General features: G+C 37.1%; 2 protein-coding genes and 1 non-coding gene across 4 annotated transcripts; 1 reads left to right on the forward strand and 2 right to left on the reverse strand.

The window, feature by feature from the left end:
• Window positions 1-112: 112 nt before the first annotated feature.
• Window positions 113-5,806, reverse strand: Wfs1 (wolframin ER transmembrane glycoprotein wfs1). The gene is made up of 6 exons (XM_070657607.1): window positions 5,549-5,806; window positions 4,899-5,003; window positions 4,570-4,786; window positions 4,266-4,489; window positions 2,980-4,181; window positions 113-2,853 (listed from the first exon to the last, which is right to left on the reverse strand). The coding sequence occupies exons 1-6, from the start codon at window positions 5,604-5,606 to the stop codon at window positions 2,059-2,061; spliced, it is 2,601 nt and encodes an 866-aa protein (XP_070513708.1). The 5' UTR covers window positions 5,607-5,806; the 3' UTR covers window positions 113-2,058.
• On the forward strand, window positions 508-614 carry LOC139103774 (U6 spliceosomal RNA). Its single transcript, XR_011545950.1, has one exon. It is a non-coding gene; the product is annotated as a U6 spliceosomal RNA (small nuclear RNA).
• Window positions 5,807-7,219: 1,413 nt separating the features above from the next.
• On the reverse strand, window positions 7,220-18,889 carry Scgalpha (sarcoglycan alpha). Of its 2 annotated transcripts, XM_070657659.1 has the most exons (11): window positions 18,721-18,889; window positions 18,292-18,421; window positions 17,519-17,658; window positions 17,275-17,450; window positions 16,829-16,930; window positions 13,602-13,776; window positions 12,815-13,062; window positions 9,480-9,551; window positions 8,829-8,966; window positions 7,780-7,848; window positions 7,220-7,708 (listed from the first exon to the last, which is right to left on the reverse strand). In XM_070657659.1, exons 2-11 carry the CDS (start codon window positions 18,410-18,412, stop codon window positions 7,684-7,686), a joined length of 1,266 nt encoding a protein of 421 aa, XP_070513760.1. In that variant the 5' UTR covers window positions 18,413-18,421; window positions 18,721-18,889; the 3' UTR covers window positions 7,220-7,683. The 2 variants fall into 2 exon arrangements, with proteins under 2 accessions (XP_070513760.1, XP_070513761.1); XM_070657660.1 differs by lacking the exon at window positions 9,480-9,551.
• Window position 18,890: the final 1 nt, after the last annotated feature.

Genomic DNA, 18,890 nt, shown 5'->3' on the forward strand with positions numbered 1-18,890 from the left:
AATATAAAATAAATATATCTACAATTCTTAAAAAAAAATAAAGTAAAATAAAACAATTTTACTTATTTTACAAAAGGTAATTATAAGGGCATTAAAATTTGTTACACAGTAATATTGTAATAAGACCAATTTTAATTTTATTCCATATTTTTAAATATATATTATTCATGACAAAAATATACATTTGCATATTAAAATGCAAGAATTCATAATGTTTTAACACATTTAATTTATTTGTTCGTTTTAAAGAAGTAAATAGAATATTTTTATTATCAATATTAAAATTATTTAAACAGAAAACGTCAAGGCACATCTATGGGTGCATCATGGAGCGTAACCGCTCATGATACACCTTCTGTCTATCTTATCTCTATTGTACTGTACTGGTCTTTGTCAGTGATGCCCGATTTTGTTGTTAGATGGCAAACACTCGTAGCTTTCTGTTTCTCGATAGTGCTCTTATGTATTCTATTCTGTATATAAGTTCCATTAAAAGAAACGAGTATTGTACTTGCTTCGGCAGTACATATACTAAAATTGGAACGATACAGAGAAGATTAGCATGGCCCCTGCGCAAGGATGACACGCAAAATCGTGAAGCGTTCCACATTTTTTTGCTACTTATACATTTATTATATACCAGTTAATAAAATCATGGAATAATTTTTTTGACAACGCAAATATCTAAAAATTGAAAAAATATGATAATCGCGATAAACGTGTAGACATATCACGCGAATCAAGCGACGACCGAATTCAATGAATTGTCGGTGACAAAAGAACGGTGTAGTTTAACGATAAATGATGTCTTGTCGAGCCCGAATATCACTGATCTCGGTTCCTATTATCGTTGTGTGATACAAAGACGAAACTATTCTTAGCTTTAAATAGATATGCTCGTTAATAGTTCGTAAATCTAAACACTTAACATCAATGTATAGTAAATTGTTTAGATTGTACATAATATAGTTCGTGTACTTTAAAAGCTGCCTTATTCAGGTAACTAAATATCGAAATATTTATTTAATTCTAACAGAAGATATAGTTAATACTTAAATGTAGAAATTGTAGCCCTACTGAAAATTTTTTTACGAAATAGTATTTTCTTTTTAACATAATAGTTTACTAAGTTATCTAAAAATTATTTAAATTAGTTTGCACACTGCCATTTAACTAATTATAACTTGATTGTAGAGGTATACTAAAAACTTAGACAACAACATACATACACATGGAAACAAGATTAAAGACATGCCATTTTTTATTATTCTTCAAAAAAGTAATACAAAAATATCAAGTATTTCTCTCTTATTTTTTTGTTTTTTTTTCTTTCTTTTTTTTTTACTGGCAGTAATGCTTAGAAAAATATATAAGTCTTAAAATATATATGTTATGTATATAATACTTTGAAGCAGATTATGACTTCATGAAAATCTAATGTAACTATTTCTATATTTTGCCTGAGGCGATTGGTAACACATTGAAATATTTGCACTATTCTCTACTTTCATATCACGCACACATTTTACGTGTATGTCAACTGTTGAAGAAACGTAGTTTTATATACATAACAGTTACATGATTTAATTTAAACTGCGCAGCGCATGCTATAACACTCTGTTTTGTACAGTACTACATTTCTATAACATTGTAATGAAAAAAGTAATGACTTCTTATAATAATAATCAATTATCGCAAAAAAATGTCCGTCCAAATAAAATTTTTATAATTTGTTTTTATACAGAATATATCTTTTAAAATATTTGTATTATAAATATGTTGCAGTTAAGACTGCATTTTTAATAGATACTAAATTTTTGTAATTTTTTCTTAAGACTATTAATGCGCGTCTATTAATTAATTCGTTTTACTTCCATATTTTATTTCTCTACTAACATCTAAAGAAATTTGTTAATTTAAATACAGTAATTTATATAATTTTTTTGTCCTAAAAATCATGTTATAAGTAAACTAACGATTAAATATCGAAAAAGACTTTTGTTACATTAGATCAAAAAAACTAGAGAGATCGAAAAAATTCAGTCATACAGAGTGTCATTACTTGAACATCACAATCGGATTTAACAGAAAATTCAATACAGTCTTTATGCTCAGACAAAGATCTCTGATAATAGAACTTAAACTTATACGATATTTATAACGTTTATAAGATGTTTTTAAATCAACAGAATTGCATGCGAGACATCCTACCTCTTCCAAATCAATGTGCGGTTCAGCGCCGCCAAGAAGAGTTTCTGTTTCTAAACCATTATTCAAAAGCGCTCCAGAAAACCAAATCTTGTCGCCCGGATATATATTTAAACTAAAATTGGTAAAAGAATGGTCCGCAATGAGACATATCTCTGTGGTACTTCCCCATATACCACTTTTCATTTTGACAAATATTTCAAATTCATATTGATCCCATGCTGGAAAGTAACATTTGTTTCTTTTCTTTTGGATATTCGTCATGTGCTTGCAGTTCTTTCTGCGAATCTCATCCCCCGAATTACAATTTTCCTCATACGGCTCTCCGTACGTACAACTAAGTATTGTTTTAATGTTATTAGGCAACTTGTTTAATACAACTGCAATATTATTTTTTATCGATTTTAGTTTAATATTCGTCACGTAGCCTTCCCACGAGATGGGTATGCCTTCCAATTGAGCGCATTGCACCTGCACTTGAGCTTTTGACGATAATTCTTCCCACGCAGGTTGATGGCAATAATTCTGATACTGATCCCATGTTAAGGTAGAACTAATGTCGTAAGATGTCTCGTCAGAATTCTGATTATATTCCATTATCATCGGCCACGATAAAAATGTCGCAGCGCCAACGCCAAAAACAATCTAGAAAATATTTATATAAATTTACGTACAAGTCAAAAATATGTACCTAAAAATTAAAAAAAAAAAAAAAATTAAAAAAAAAAAAAATTGTTTTAAGACAAATATAATATTTATACATATACGTACTTGCGTGAGCGTAATAATCCAATTAAATCTCGATATTCTGGTCTTCCTCAAATACCACGAAGCAAAAAATGGCATTCCTCCGAGTATAGAAGTGATCGTTATCCTCATGGCCATATCATTTTCTGACAAGTATTTAGCGATGGCTACAATCGGTAAAATGATGGAAGCAATACTGGCGATTGGAAGAAATAAAACCATGCCAACTAATGCGAGTGTACCTCTAATTAAACCATACCATGTGGCACCTTGAGAACTAAAAATTGCTATTTGCCACCAGCTCAGAGTAACACAATGAGGTATTAGAATCCGATACGTGCCACGCCAGCCGTCTCTTGCGGCCATTTTCGCAAAAACCGCCGGTATTAAGAGATAAAATACAGCGCGGAAGTTTAGACAAAACTCTATGCCGTTCCCGACAACATAAGATGCAAATGTTGGTACTCTGATATCCAAGAATCTCCAACTTTGAGCTACGACCATGTCTGTCTCGTAAGGATATTTTGCAAGTACATGCACGCCGAAGCTAAAAAGAGCAAGAAAATCGGGAAACCGCGAAGAGTCTCTCCATATAAAATTACAAAGTGTCATAAGAGTGAGCGTGACGGCTATTATAGTAAATTCAGATTGCGGAGTCCACTGGTGAGCAATCAGAGGATAGGTCATCAAGTTTAGCAGTAACGCGAGAAAGAAATGCCCATACGGTTTCAAATTGTTGCGACAAAATTGATATTCTGCCTCCTCGGGATTCAGATTTCCACCCGAATAGCTGAGAAATAGGCCTGACCATACGCGGAAATTATTGAATTCACGTTTGCGTTGAAGAATTTGAAAGGTGGCCACCACCATAATTACAAACGAAAGATAATAAAGAGCCATTGGTATAAAAAGTATTAGGCTTTCTGTGCCGAATAAAGAATATAGCAAAAGTAATAAAAGAATGTGTAGATTTGACGTGAAAAGAACTCTTTTGAACGACATCCCTCTGTGGCCTAAGGTCTCAATCAACCAATTATAGAGACGTTTTAGCGACGCAAATGGATGAATAAATGATCTTTGCAACAACGGTATCGTATCCAGTTCTAGTTCGGAGGGATCTACCATACAGAGAGCTTGTGATACTATTGGTAGCATCCCGCGGGCGTAGCTTGCAGCTGCGGATACCAAAGCAGCTTCGGTGATTTTTTTTTCCTGGTCAGTCCAGCCTGTGATACACAGTAAACATATGTAAGTGCAAGCCAAAAAAAACGCAATAGAAAATTAATATAAAACTTGACAATTTCTTTTACCGTGAACGTCGCTCGTTCTAGTATCATCTTTTGTAGATGTAGAATCGTCAGGAAGCCCATTTCTGGGGAAGCATTCGTTATCATTGTCGCTTAATCCCTTTTGCGGTGACGTGCTAGAGGTATTGTTCGATTGAAAATCTGCATTACTGGTCGATGGAGATGATAAGCTTCTCATACGTTTTTGTAGTTGCTCCGTGGTTATAAAGTCTTCGCCGTTTGATAAACTAATTCAACAATTATATTATACAGTATGTAGAATATTTTTATTCATTTTATATCCACTTATTTCTTTATTAATTTTTACCTTATAAACATCTCCTTCGCAGCTCTTCTGGCCAATTTCTCGTCCTGCGTCATGTCTAGACAATTTTTTACGTCGTAGTAGTTATGCTCTGTAATACCGTGGCCAGTCGCCAAACACTTCCTAAGAATATTAGTCGCTTCCAGATTTCCTTGCTCTGAAGCTTTTGTTAGCCAATAAACTCCTAGCTTTGCATTTTCTTCTTTATCAACGTTAAGCTCTTAAAATATACGGCATAAATTAAAAACACAAATAATGCAAGTAGTACAACAGGAATGAAACAATGTGGGTAGAAAAACGGAAAAAAAATTGTTGTATGTATTTCAGCTTACCATCTGTTTCCTCTAATAACTCTTTAGCCAAAATTACTTGAGATTCCGTACAGCCACCCTCTGCCAGTCGAGAACGTAACCGTCCGACAGAACCTTTGGGCCCATCTATCAATAGGACTTAGAATTAGCTTTAATCAGAAAAAAAAACTAATCAGAATTTATGTTTATTACATTAACACACATCATTCATTCATACATACATCAGCATAATAATATATTCCTTTATTACGTGTAATCTATTATTATGCATTCTATTATTTATATTTTAATAAGTTTAAAATTTATTCGGGCCGATCTAATTTGGCTGATATATTATAATTACGTATCAATTGGCAATTAATAAAAATATAAATTTGTGTCATTACCGCGTTAGAGCAGGAAATAGCAAGTTTTAATAAGAAATTGATTAGTGAATCGGTCCCGCGTCACGATTTTACAACACGATGTAAAGATTTACCGTGTAATTTACGTTATTTAATCATTCGACGATACACAACTTGTCAAAAGACAGGTGTCGGAACGCGTCAAATGTCGCGCCGTTTTTATTCCGAGTCACGTGCGCGCGTCGGGACGTGAGGTCGTCGCGCCCTCGGCTCGGACGGCATTATTAAGACGCGTTCCCTCGGAGTCGCGACCCTGGCGATGATTACCGTGCAGCGTCCACTGTTTTCTGCCGGATCTACCAGACAACGGCACAATACCAGCCATGACTCACAGTCAAGGTGGAGGGCGGAGGGCGCGGTTCGTAGTCCGTTGTTTGTTTCGCGTGTGCCCCGGCCCCTTGAGCGAACACTTCGCCGTCCGGCGTGCCAAATCACCGCGAGCACCTAACGCGAAAATTACGAACAACACGACACGCACGTCGCGCTACGCGCTCCTGTTGAATAGCCTGGCGTGGATGCGCGATGACGCGCAGCGCTTGCGCGTCCCTCGATCCAGCGTAAAGTCGAGCTAGGTTAGATCAGGTTAAGTGCGAAAATAAACGCCGGCTGCGCGCTACACGGCGAGTCATGGCGAGCCCCGCTCCGAAATTCGAATCTCTCGTGTACCGCGGCTTTTCTGTCTTTTGGCACTCTTGTGGAGGCCCACCAGCCAGAAAGCGAAGGGGAAGGTTAGTCATTAAGTTGCGAGATTCATTTTTTCTCTATTTTAACATCTTTTTGTATTCTTTATAGATTCCGGACTCCTCTCTCATCTGTCGCTGTTCCTGGCTTACGTCGCAACCGATCTGTTCTTTCTAAAATGACGTGCCGGAGAAAATTAGCAATCGCAGTCAATCAAGGCACGTCAAGATGATTTCAATGTTTGCGTGCTATCATCGTCACGAAATGATTGTTAATTCGCCGAGTGATATTTATTCTCTGAGTAAGCATTAATTGTTTTATTCGTCTCATCCGCGATCAACGGTCATATTCGGGCCACGAGCGCACGGAGCGTCCGTCCTGAATTGCGCTGCGCGTCCTACCTGAATTGGCATTACCAACTCACCTCACTTGCCATTTTTTTCAGCGGCATTCGGAGTGTTCCCGCGATCGCCATCATCATGGCGTGAATTCCATACCTCGCGCGTCTTCTTCGTCGCGGCCGAGATCCTCAAACCGTTTCGACCAAGTGGTCTTTAAGAAACTCGAAGAAGATAAAGTGCGCGGGGAACATTTCGTATCGCGATCCGTCTCATTCGTCGCTCGGCGCAAATTCTTAGCATCGTTCCTGCATTCTCGACGGGAATTGACCGAAGAATCAAAAGGACCTCGCTTTACATCGTGGCCAGTGTCGATCTTGTGTCGAGATCGAGGACGATCCCGTGGAAATAAGCAACGCCACGAATATCGTGAGTGCAAATTTATACGACGAATAATTATTCGTTCGTCGCGCTTCTTAATTTTAATCCTTCGTCATTTTTTCAGGCGTTCGTCTATCGAGTCATAGTGTTAATAAAAAGTGATGGTGATTATAAAAGAAAGACAGAGCAGTGTAATACAGTGCCGAGTGATTTGGAGTGGGACAAGACGTCAGGATAATCCAGAATACTGCCACGCTAAGAAGGAAGGAAGGACGGACGGACGGAAGGACGTACGGAAAATAATCTACCCTAACCTAACCGAAAGCCGCAAATGTAAGTAAGCTGACAAGATTACTCAATTATAATTATTATTAAATTAATGTCCCCAAATATAATTACGCGTGGAAATTGGGATTTTTTGGAAAAACTGCACACTTACCGCGCGCATAACTTCTTCTAGTAATGTTAAAAAAAAAGGGAACAATTTTAAGAACTTTGACTGTCCGATTTCGTAGGAAGGAGTATTGAAGTGCAATACTTATAGGAGTAATACATTTATTTTTTCCTTTATACAAACTTCACTAAGATTATTAAGTCAATCTCGTTGTTACATGATATTTATCTTATCCATATGATTACTTGCGTACAATGCGGCACAAAAGAACGTTATTTTATAAATTCGTAACGCACTCGTTCTACTTATTTTATTCTATTCAAATGTGGAGTCGAAAAGATTTTTCAAATGCTAATCGGCTCCTCAAAAGGGCACACTTTAATGCCAACAAACGCTGATATGCTGCTCGAATACCGTGACATAATACATATTTATGGTCATCGATAATAAGCGATGTGCGTATTTGATGTGATTCAACTTGCATATTTTAAGTCGGTTTCGATGAGTTTGCGATACTCGGCTTGTACTTTCGTCGAAACGCCGAGCTGAAAGCCACCCGCGAACTATTTCACTTAGCAGAACCAGGTTTTCGCGGGCTGCTCGTGTAGTCAGAAATCAGCACGTAAGCTGGTGCTAAAAGAAAAGCGTACAAAAAGGGTCAAGTGAATAGATTAGAATGATCGTAAATCACGGGGAATACTTACAAGTTACTTGGTCCAACGTAGGGCGGTGGATTTGGACGAACGTACGGATTGCAACGCTCACCGGAGACTCTAAGAAATAATGTTAGAAAATTCAATGTTCGCCGTATCAAAGTACTGCTTAGATTGTCGAAGTATGCGTAAGAGGTATCGTATCCTGTTAGAACATAAAGTCACAATGACGTCATGACTTTATTCATCATTTAGAGATCATGAATGCCGTTCTAACGTCACTCAGAAATTATCACGATTTTATTCTTGAGGCAGGCGGGCAAAAACTCTGATATCTCCTCGATTCTTTGAAACATTTTAATTCTCCATTGGGTCACTTACACACTTCTAAAACTTTTTTTTTTTTTGCAATTTTGTTTTCCTTTAATGTAATTGATTTGACTACTTAAATAATTCAACGCGCTTTATTTCAACGAGTACATAGTCTTCTACGTTCGTAATTACCCTCTTACGTAATTAATTGTAAAAAGAGATAACAAATTTATTCGACTTTACACACTTTATTACTTCCACGTAATAGATTCGCAATGTGATTGCATTGAAGTATATTTTACTAGAAATAATTACAGCGTTGTACAGCAGTGCGGTGCATTGCGTTCGTTTTGATTAATGAATCTGCTTGCGAGTTACGCGCACATTACGTATTTCTCTTCCTAAGAAATGATGTTGCGTTTAGTGCCAGAAGCAGCTACGTGATAAACGAGATAATCTATCGACTTTTTTTTCCGCCTTGTTCGAAGTAGATTCTTTTGAGAAAGAAGTTTCGGTATGGGAAAAAAAAAAAATTACGTAATTATTCATCGAATGTTGTTCACGCTCATAAATTTCTAGAAGTCAAAACCGGTATGCTTTCCATGCATTCAGATTCCGTTGTAAAAGACAGGCAACGATACGTGGGACCTTGTATATAATTCGTTCACACGGAAAATTCTCAATTTGTCTGATAAAAAAAATATTTGCAACGAAAATCTTTTCGATGTCTAAAACATTAAAGCTTAAATTCGCTGAAATCGTGCTCGTTATACGAGGCAGATCTCTACCTTGGGCTTCGCGATAAAGACTCGTTCGGGCTTGGTGGCTGGGCTGACAGGGATTTCAGAGTGCCTCGCTCCGACATCGCGTACTGCACCATTTGTATTCCGTTGTTTCCTTCCGCAGACGTAGGCTCTCGCTTCTCTCTGTAAAAAAATAAGACTCGCTCCGTTAAAGCGGGTATTTAAATTTAGCGGGATATTAAATTTTTCGCAGTCCGGATTTCGCTTTTGCATGATGCAACATAAACAGAACGTAGGAGCGAAAATAAAAATTAAAATCTAGCTTCAAGCCTATGCCAACCGTTATATTGTCGTCACATACTCGTGACGAATACCTGACGAACGTACTGCTCGTCGTCATTTGCGAAATTTCAAAAAGCAACATCTCTAACATAGTTATGTTTAAATATACACAGTACATTGATGTGCAAATATGATAAATTAGAGAAGCTCGTAAAATATGAAAGTAATCGAAAAAAAAATTTCCAAATTAATTGAAATGGTATGTTTAGCTGATAATTCTTTTGACTCGCGATATTTTATGACTCACGTCTAACGCAAAATTAGTAATGTTTTAGTAACATTGCGTCACACCCACGGAAATTAGTATTTATTAAATAGTTTCAGAGTATTTGTGCAACGATAGAATGAACATACCTGACAGGTTGTTCTCTCAAAAGGAAAATATTAAAGAGTTCATCGAAATATTCGTCTGACTCCGGATCCGTCCTAGGAAAATAAAATATAAATATCTATGTTTTTCCTCGCGGGAGTAAATTTTTTTTTCTTTTTTTTTATAGCAACTTAATTGATTAACTAATATTGATAATATAAACCTTGTTCGATCGGTTTGACATTAACATTTGCGTCACTCATAACTTACATAATAATAACATCTACAAATTAAAATATGTATTCTAAAAACAAAAATTGATTGTCATAATGACTCTGGCAATACTATTTTTCCTGCAACGGCTGGTATTTTAATTACCATTTACGTCAGAACACAATGGCAAAGCCTTGTAGTCACGAACATACATGAGGCATAGTAAAAAAAGCGAAAAAACCGTATAAATTTTTATGCCCGCCATTTATTTGTTATTAAGATAATGTCGATTCTCTTCTTTTATTATGTGTAAATGTTTAACTATATCTAAACACTCCAATTTTCAACTTATTCTTGTTACTTCTGGCAATTTTAAGATATTAAAATAATTGTTTTAAATAAAGGCATTTGTCTTCGTAACGTTTAATTAAATAAAGCTCTAATTAACGTTTGTAGATTTATATAGAACTGGAGGAACATTTATAAGGCAGAACAGATACTCAAATCGGTGAAATTACGGTGGTAAAACCGGTTTATCGTATAATTTTAATGAACTGGACTCTTTTTTTTCGTTAGGCGATGGACTTTTATGACGATTCCGTTCGAATTATGCTTCCATTAACAGATCCTCTCGGCAGGCTTCTCATTCCTTTTTCCTCTCTCCGTTTGCGTACCGTCAGAACTTTTTTTAATGAGTCATACCGCGCAGATGACGCGCGAGTCCTGTTCCTGTTTGCGCTACGGCCGCGTTATCAATCGCGCGATTACCTTGGCCGCGGCGCGGCTCGTCTAGGTCTTCCTCGAGGAACGCGAGCGATTCGACTAAAACGCGGAAATGCAAGGCGGAACGTGCGTATCGATCGCGACTTCAAATAGATCCCGCGCGGGTACCCCGATGCCGCAGCCACGCGAGATACACGCGACTGCGTCAGCGTTGCGTCAATTGTCACGTGTGACACGACGTAATTGACTTGTTATCGCGACGCGCCGATGAAAATTGCCGTGCCCTGCGGTGTGCTCAAACGCGTGCGTGCACACGCTTTGGATTGCTCCGCGATTATCATATATACGAACAGCCGGCGACCGATTAAAAGTCGTTGACAAAGTTCTACCGCATTCCACCTAATTGCACGTGGCAAGTTGCCACTGGCAACGCGCCTCTAATTACGGACGCGCATCGAGACGCGGTCGCGCGTGAATTAAATGCGATCTCGCTGCAGAAGAAACGCGCCCACCCTCTAAAATCGGAATCTATCCTCCCCGTCGTCGCGAAACCCAGATCCGCTGAAATAACGACATCTGCACTTGCCTAATCGGTCGTAAAATATTTTAAGCGAATGCCATTACGATCGGTAACATTTACGTCCGCCGAAACCTGTTTCGTAATTGTTACCGCCGGATGTTCGGTAATGGACTTAATATACTTGGCGTACAGAACAATTATAGAATCATGTTTATTTTTCCAACGATCGTAACTCGCATACCGATGCAAGCCGTTTATAGATCGTCCCGACGGTTTTATTGCTCTTTGTAGCAAAAAATATTGACGTTGAACGATTAGATTAGATGCGATTTCGTGTATCATTTGAATACGCATTATCATTGCCAGGTTCAAGAGGTTTCGTTAAATATTTACGATAAATACTTTGACGTAAAACAACCAGTTACAGTAGATCAGTTGATATTATTAAATAGGAAAACTTATTTGGCTAGGTACTGAAGTAGAATTAAGATTGTGAGTAAAATTGAAAAGGAAGCGTTTGGCACTTTATAAGAACTTTGTAAACACTCTCCAAGTCGAACGATACATTTGTTTCCCCCTCCCAGCAATTTTGCCCGCATCTTTTATACGCAGATATAAAAATACGGATATCTTTAGTTGAAGCACGTTTTCATAAGTGCATAGAAAAGCCTGCAGGATTTTATGGCAGCACTTATGCGGTAACTTTGTAAAGTGGCTTTTGTAGCCATTGTAAGCATAATTTCCGGGCACTTCACGCCTTTTACAAACGGTACAGTGAAGCCGGGCCAAGCCGCCTTTTGTGACCACCAATTGAACCGTTCAACTGAAACAGCGTTATGTCATTTTGCAAATTCGTAGATCAAACGCGGACGAACAAGAGAGCCCCGATAATGAGAATTTTTACTAGACCAGGCGCGTTGATTTAAAAATACAAGACACAACCTAGGTGCTCACGTCGAACGTAATTTAAAATTGGCACTTGCTTGACGATTGGCGGTCGGAAATTAATTGATCAGATCGCAGACATATTAATCTATTTCCGTGTGAACAAACCAGTTGCCGATAAGCAATTCTATTGCGTCACGCCGATCTCGATCACGTCATATCACCATCTGACTATTGATCGTAAAGCACCGATCACTCGCGGTCACTTACCCGTTCGTAATGCACACATGCACGTACCTACGTACGCCAATAGCAAGTATATACTTATAATACAGTAGTATATATAACATAAAAAAATACCAAAATTATAAAAACCAAAGTGATGCACGTGTTTAATAAACGCCTTAATAGTACCGTTTATATTTATCAAAATCAATGTTTTTACACTTATCATTTTACATTAAATTTTTCGTTCGTTATTTATCACGAATGTCACCTCACAACACGTGTGTCTCTAGGCAATCTTATCATTTTTCTTTGTCAGTGCAATATTTTATTATTTTCTTTTGTTTTACCACATTTACATATTAACAGAAAAAAGAAAATGCTATGTATTATCTTATTTTAATGTATAGTAAATTTAACTAAAATTTAGTAATATATTTTAAGTCAATTTTAATTCATTAATATGCTTTATACGCGTTCTTTTTTTTTTTCTTTTTTTTCGTATTTTTATCATATGTATTTATAACGTTATTTATGTCAGTGTTATATTAATATTATTTGACTATCTCAGACAAAGATTCTGATTTGCATATTTTGATTCCACTCTAAACTAGAAATAGAAATAGAATAATTTTCTCTCGTCATTTTTTCCTTCAAAATTTAATATCAATTAAAGATTAAATAAAATAGAAATAAAATAGTTATACTTTTAATCGAGATAAAAATATGCAGCCGACGTTGCTGAACTTAATTTATTTGAAATACAGCTGTCGTTTTACGGCAGCTTTTTCTCCAATGTGGTGTGGCACTTACATTTTCTCGTGATGTAAACAGAAAGCGGTGCTAAGTAAAGCGCCCAGTACAAGGAGCAGTATGGCTAGTACAAAAATCGTAGTGGCAATTTCCTTAAGGTAGCTTCTCGTGGGTATGTTAGCTTTTGTCGAACGGGCCCATCGCCACTCCGTGTGCTCAGAAATACCCGACGAGGGTAAACCCACCACGTTCGCGCTAGGACCTCTTCGGGCGCTCTCGTGCTGCAGGCTCTGCTGATCTTCCTCTAGCTGCGAAAATGACACCTTTATCGCGGCTAATAACGGGAGCGCGTATAACGTAGTGCGTGTAACGAGGTGTAAGTAAGTAATGTGATTTGCACGACCGGCATTTCGTGCAAAATTGCGCAAATTGCGGAAATTGTTTGATTGAGAGATGAGTCTGCAGAACTAAACAGCGTTTACGCAAATTAAGGACGATTTCCTTGTGACTGACAGTATCCGAGAAATATGCGGCGACGACGCAATCGAATGAAATATACAATGACGTACCGAGTAGTCGAAAAGATAACTAAATAATATATTAAGTTAGCCGATTTGATGCCACAACTATTGACGCGGTAGCATTAACGTGATAATATAAATAACTCACGTGTAATTGTATTTGCATAATTTTGCGGGAGAGGGATAAAGCAAATAAACGTCATAAGCCGCCAAAATATGTAGTTACTTTGTCATCAAAAGCGTACGAAAAAGATTCATCCCGAGAGCATATAGCATTAATCACGGTTCCGTGTATGTCAGCGTAGTTTGATCAGGCGGCAACTTACTAATCTGAAGGAACACCAGTCGAGCCTAAACTCAGCCTCTCGGAAGAGTATTTCCACGCTCGTCCTCTTGAAATCTCTGGGACATGACGGCATTTTCCATAATGGTTTCACTTCCTCCTGCAGTTCGTTCAATTCCTGCGAGAACGGCACCGTACTGCCTAGTCTCACGACCACTCTGAAATAGAATAATGCATCTTTTAGATAATAGGAAAGGTGTTAGAAAAATATATTTTTCAATGGAATATGAAACGTGATTGATAGCACCGAGTGGATATAAATATTAACGAGAATCAAAGAACTATCGTTGGCAGCGTTACGAAGAAACCTGTACTCGACTATCAGACGAACAGACAAACGATCAAACGGATCATATTGCGATATCGACGGTATTTGCGTCATTCTTGTCAAGGATTCCTTTAAGTAGCGCGCGTGGGACTTTTGCACGTATGTACATTAACAATAAACGCAGCAAATGATTGTTCATTACCTCGTAAACTGTTGACACTGTCGATGTGGGTCAGTATCGTTATTGCATCCAAAAAGTTATTACATTTTTTTTTTTTTTTTTTTTTTTCGTCGAAATATACTTTTCATTTCAGATACGACTTATTCGAATATAAATTTAAATCATTTAAAAAATAGTTACTTATCAATCACTTGAATCATAATTTTAATTGTAGATCACGATAACTTTTTAAACTCTTATATATTTTTTTTTTATATTTATTATCTGAATTAACTTTAAATTGTATTTTCGTTGAATATACTCGACTGATTTCTGTTTTGAGACTGAACATCTGTATGCCACAGAATTGTGTAGTTATTTACTTCACGACACCGAGCTTTCGAGCATGTGAATGACAGGCTATAGATCATATAATACGTGTTTAAAAAGTCGATGTCTTTCACAAATACATCCGTCGATAAAATAATAGCCTTCGAGATTAATCATTATGATATGACGACGCTGGCAAGTAGTACGTCTCTTATTATCGCTCACAATTAGCATCGCTGCATGCTATACACAAAATTTATACAGGAAATGTGAGATTAACTTCTGTTTTTATTCCTTTTTTACCAGCGCAACTTTTTTTACGTTTTTTTTTTTGCTTAAAAAAGATATATCTATTCATATTTTATTTTATTTTTAAAAGAAACGCGTCGCTGCTTAACATAAAAATTTTAATTACGTTTTCCAATTATAGACTTTATTCTTTATTAGTTCAAGACGTAGTTTTGTTTTCGACTAATTAGGCTGTTTCGGGAATTTACTGGTTAATGTAAAATTGATTAAACACAACAACCGTAATGTTTAACATCGAAGGGCTCAATTACTTAATAATTAAAAATATTTTATTTTGATATGGGCATACAACTCTCTTGAAGAAAAATCATGTAGAATAATTACTCGAAATGAGTGATAAATTTATATTAAAAAAAAGTGAATCACATCTTTTAATAATAACGAACTTCGATTTTATTTAAAGTGCATACAATGAGTCAAATGCGATCAGATGAGTCAGTGTAATCGGAAACTCATTAACGAATATCATCTGAATTAAAACCGCAAAACATATTTATCTAACATAATTAGTAACTGGTCTGCTTTCAGCGAGAGAAAAAGAATAAAAAAAAAAAAAACCTATTGTTTCCAATTTTGCTGCCAGAAAACGCGGCATAGCTGTGTCTCCGAACTGTTTCATAACGAATCGACTCGTTACAAAATCGTTACTTTTTGTTCTACCGCGGCATATTAATCCAAATGCAAAATCTACATCCAAAATAACATGAATATCTCTCCTGCTCATCGCGCGTCACGTTTTGCATACCACGAGGCAGCAACGTTTGCAGTTTCGTAACGTTTGAATTTCTTTTGCTGCAATACGCTTCGTGTCGCGTATAAATACGTTGTTTTAATGTCACATATTGTTACACCGGAAGGAAGCCGATTAACACTGATACGCGTTTCAATAACAGTAACGCACCGCGTATGACTTGCCTCGCTATTTCGCGATGGCAGCGGACTTATTTTCCTGGACGATACCGCAAGAATAAATATAAATGTAGATATAACATAAAATGTCCCGAAATCACTTCTGTAATGAGATTTATTACAAACGGCTCTTTCCGACGTGGACGGTGAATTTTCACGTCGTAAAAATAACAGTCATCGTTCGCGTCGAGTACACCTGAATGTAATTGCCGATTAGGAAATCCACGTCGTTTTAGAAACGCGAGTGTTTTCCCGCGGCGAGCGTAATCGACACGAAACACGAAAGATAAATGGTATTATCGTGCGTTTACGTGTCTGCAGGAACGTCATATAGGAATACTGTGATAAATCGTGATCGTTGATCCGTAGAATCGGAACCTTAGGGGAGTCACAGCCGCGAACTGTGCCCCGTAACGATTGCGAATATACCCGATGGAAAGTCCGTCGGTTCAAGTCCACGTGATTAAAGGCTTGCTCGAGGAAATGCGTGAGTAATCGTGCGTCGTGCGTTCGCGGATTTCTATGGGAAATGATATCCCCCTCGCGTGAAAGCATCGCCATCGACGAATCTACGTCACGGTGAGAACCGCGCAATGATGTAATCGCTCGAGATCGTTGCGATTCCAGGCACTTCGTACGATACTCGTTGTATTAGGTGATTTAAACTCGAAGAATCTTCGTTAACACGGTATTTTATTAACACCAGCGAAGCGAGGTTTGTCGCAGTAACGTGAACTCCGATAATTTCTATTGTTTACTCGACAGACGAATCTGAGTCATTCTTGAATGCTGCTGGCGACAGATAATATATGTAATTAAATTAAATATTTAATTTCTAATAGATTGTCGGACGCTTTTTCCGGTCGGGCACATAATTGATAGCACGCTTAGGAAGTAGCAGCGTATTACATAATTTAAAAACAGCCGTCGAGTCCGCGTCGCGGTGCTGTTTGCGGTTGATCGGATGATTAGTACGTCAGCGATACCAGAGAAGCTGCTTCTCGTCACAACACTATTCTCATTTTTATTGCCACGTTTAATATACGTTTCTATTATATGAAACTTCGTATTAGTTTGTCATAAAGAATGTGTAAAAAGAGATAATCGTAAATGGAAGCTTCGCCAATCTGGCAATCAAACGAATTAGATCCTTTTTTTTATTAAAAAAAAAAACAGAAAAAAGAAATTGAATTGAATTGAATTGAATAAAGGATAATTTATACTCATGACTCACCCTTCACCTTCGCTGGGTTTCAAAGGTAAACGAGCTCCAAGCTCGATCGCAGACGCCAAAAAAGTCACGTAGAGATCCGCTGCGCCTTTCCATAACTTATTCCTGCAATTAAATGCGCAATAATTGAACGAGTTAATTGCATGTATTTGTTAGCAAAATGCAATTTATTAATTTGATTATTATTCGCTGCTTAAATAATCTGACGAAAATAAAACTAATTTTACTTTTTGTTCAAATTTCTCTCTTAATACATATTTGATTAGCTAATTTTTTTCTTTAATTCTTAAAAAATAAAACTACGTTCTCTAAGAAATACATGCGTGCGCTATATCGAAAAACTCTCTTGTTTATGCATAAGGAAGGAAGCGACAGATAACGCATATTATCAGTATCAAGGACGTGCTATAGACGCAGTATTAAACGTTGTAAAAACTGCGCAAACCAACCTAAATATGTCGAGAAGTTTTTGGGTACGATTGTTATTGAACATGTCTTCCACGTTGAGATTGTCAATTTTCAGATGTACCTCGTACTTGGTCAAATTTTCTCTCTCGAGCACGTTCATATTGAGCACTTTGTAACGAGTTTCATAAGTGTGTTTGTTCAGCCCGACGATCTCCAGCTGAAATTATTTCGGCGTTACTTAAGCATTGTAAACTTCGAAGTAGAAATAAGTGATTTATGCAGTACCTGAAAATATTTTTGATTTTTCGGCGCGACGCCATAGAGAAAACCGTGATGATCTTTCTTGCTGTAGGTATAATGTATCCACGATGGAAGATCAGGTGCGTTCAGCAAAGACGGTTGATACGAAAATTGATCGGAGTGTCCTAAAATAAAAAACGAATATCGATAACAAAAATTGTCCAGATACCTCGAAACGTAATATACACGCGATGTGAAATTTGTACGAGCTCCGAGATCTTTTTCTTTCGGAATAGTTGATCGAGTCCAGTTCGAAAAATATACGAAAAGAAATGAGATCTTTTTCTTTCGCGCGCGCGGAAGGACATGATTTAATCTGAGGAATGTACAAGCCAGGCAAGTAACTTTAACGGCTCGTTTCCTTCGTTAAAATTGTCCGAAGGCGCTGAATTAGAAAGTACTATGGTATGCGACAATACTGACCGTAAGGTCAGAGCAACGTTTACAACGGCTTAACAAGTAATTGCTATTCGCGGCGCGTTACGAATGACGTACGAAGACATAGTTTAATTTCGTATTGTGAAACGGATTAACGGGTATCCACGTAGGATAATTATAGGTGCCCGACATTGTTTCTTATTTTAGAAATAAGTTCTTGTTTCGAACCAATGACTCTCAGTTCTAACTTACACGAATGATAAAAAGGAAGTTTCACTTGTCGCGATGTCGCAAAAGAATTTTATTCTACATAATTCTTTTTGATGGGAAAAAAAAAATTTATAGAAGAATATTAGAAGTGGGGAATATATATTTCTTACCATCCGCGTTCCAGTCGAAAGTTTCGGGTCTGATGGGAATGACGAAGACCTCTGTCATTAGAATGCTCTCGGCGGCGGCGAAGGCCACCAATGTCGACAGTAATATTACGTTCGGGTGCATGATCGTATTCTGGAAAGAAGTCAACGAGCGATGCCGGCGATGAAAAAGGCCGATATGATATCAAAAATTCGTGCGGGCAAGAGTCCATAGCGTTTCTCAATCTTGGACGATCGTGTCACTCTGAGAATAATTTAAACTGGCTCGTCGTGAATCAGAACAAGCGAATCTACGAATAACTATTGAATCTGTAAATGTTTCCGTGTTTGTATAAAATAATATAAATATATACGTATAAAAATCACGTCCTCTCGGAAACGCTATGGATATTTTTAAAAAGAATGCGTATAAAAAATGCGATTTTTACTTACAGTTTAAAGCAATTAATGTCTTTGTTGATCGAGTCGATGCTCAGCGTAATTCATACACGCGCGATATCCGTTTTCCAGTGTTAACACTGTATATGCATTTCGTTACTTGAACAATATTTTAAAGTAAAATCTAATATGTTTTATTTTTTTTTCTTTATACAGCGACACGT

This window comes from Cardiocondyla obscurior, linkage group LG06 (assembly GCF_019399895.1).
Source record: "Cardiocondyla obscurior isolate alpha-2009 linkage group LG06, Cobs3.1, whole genome shotgun sequence".
Classification (NCBI taxonomy): domain Eukaryota; kingdom Metazoa; phylum Arthropoda; class Insecta; order Hymenoptera; family Formicidae; genus Cardiocondyla; species Cardiocondyla obscurior.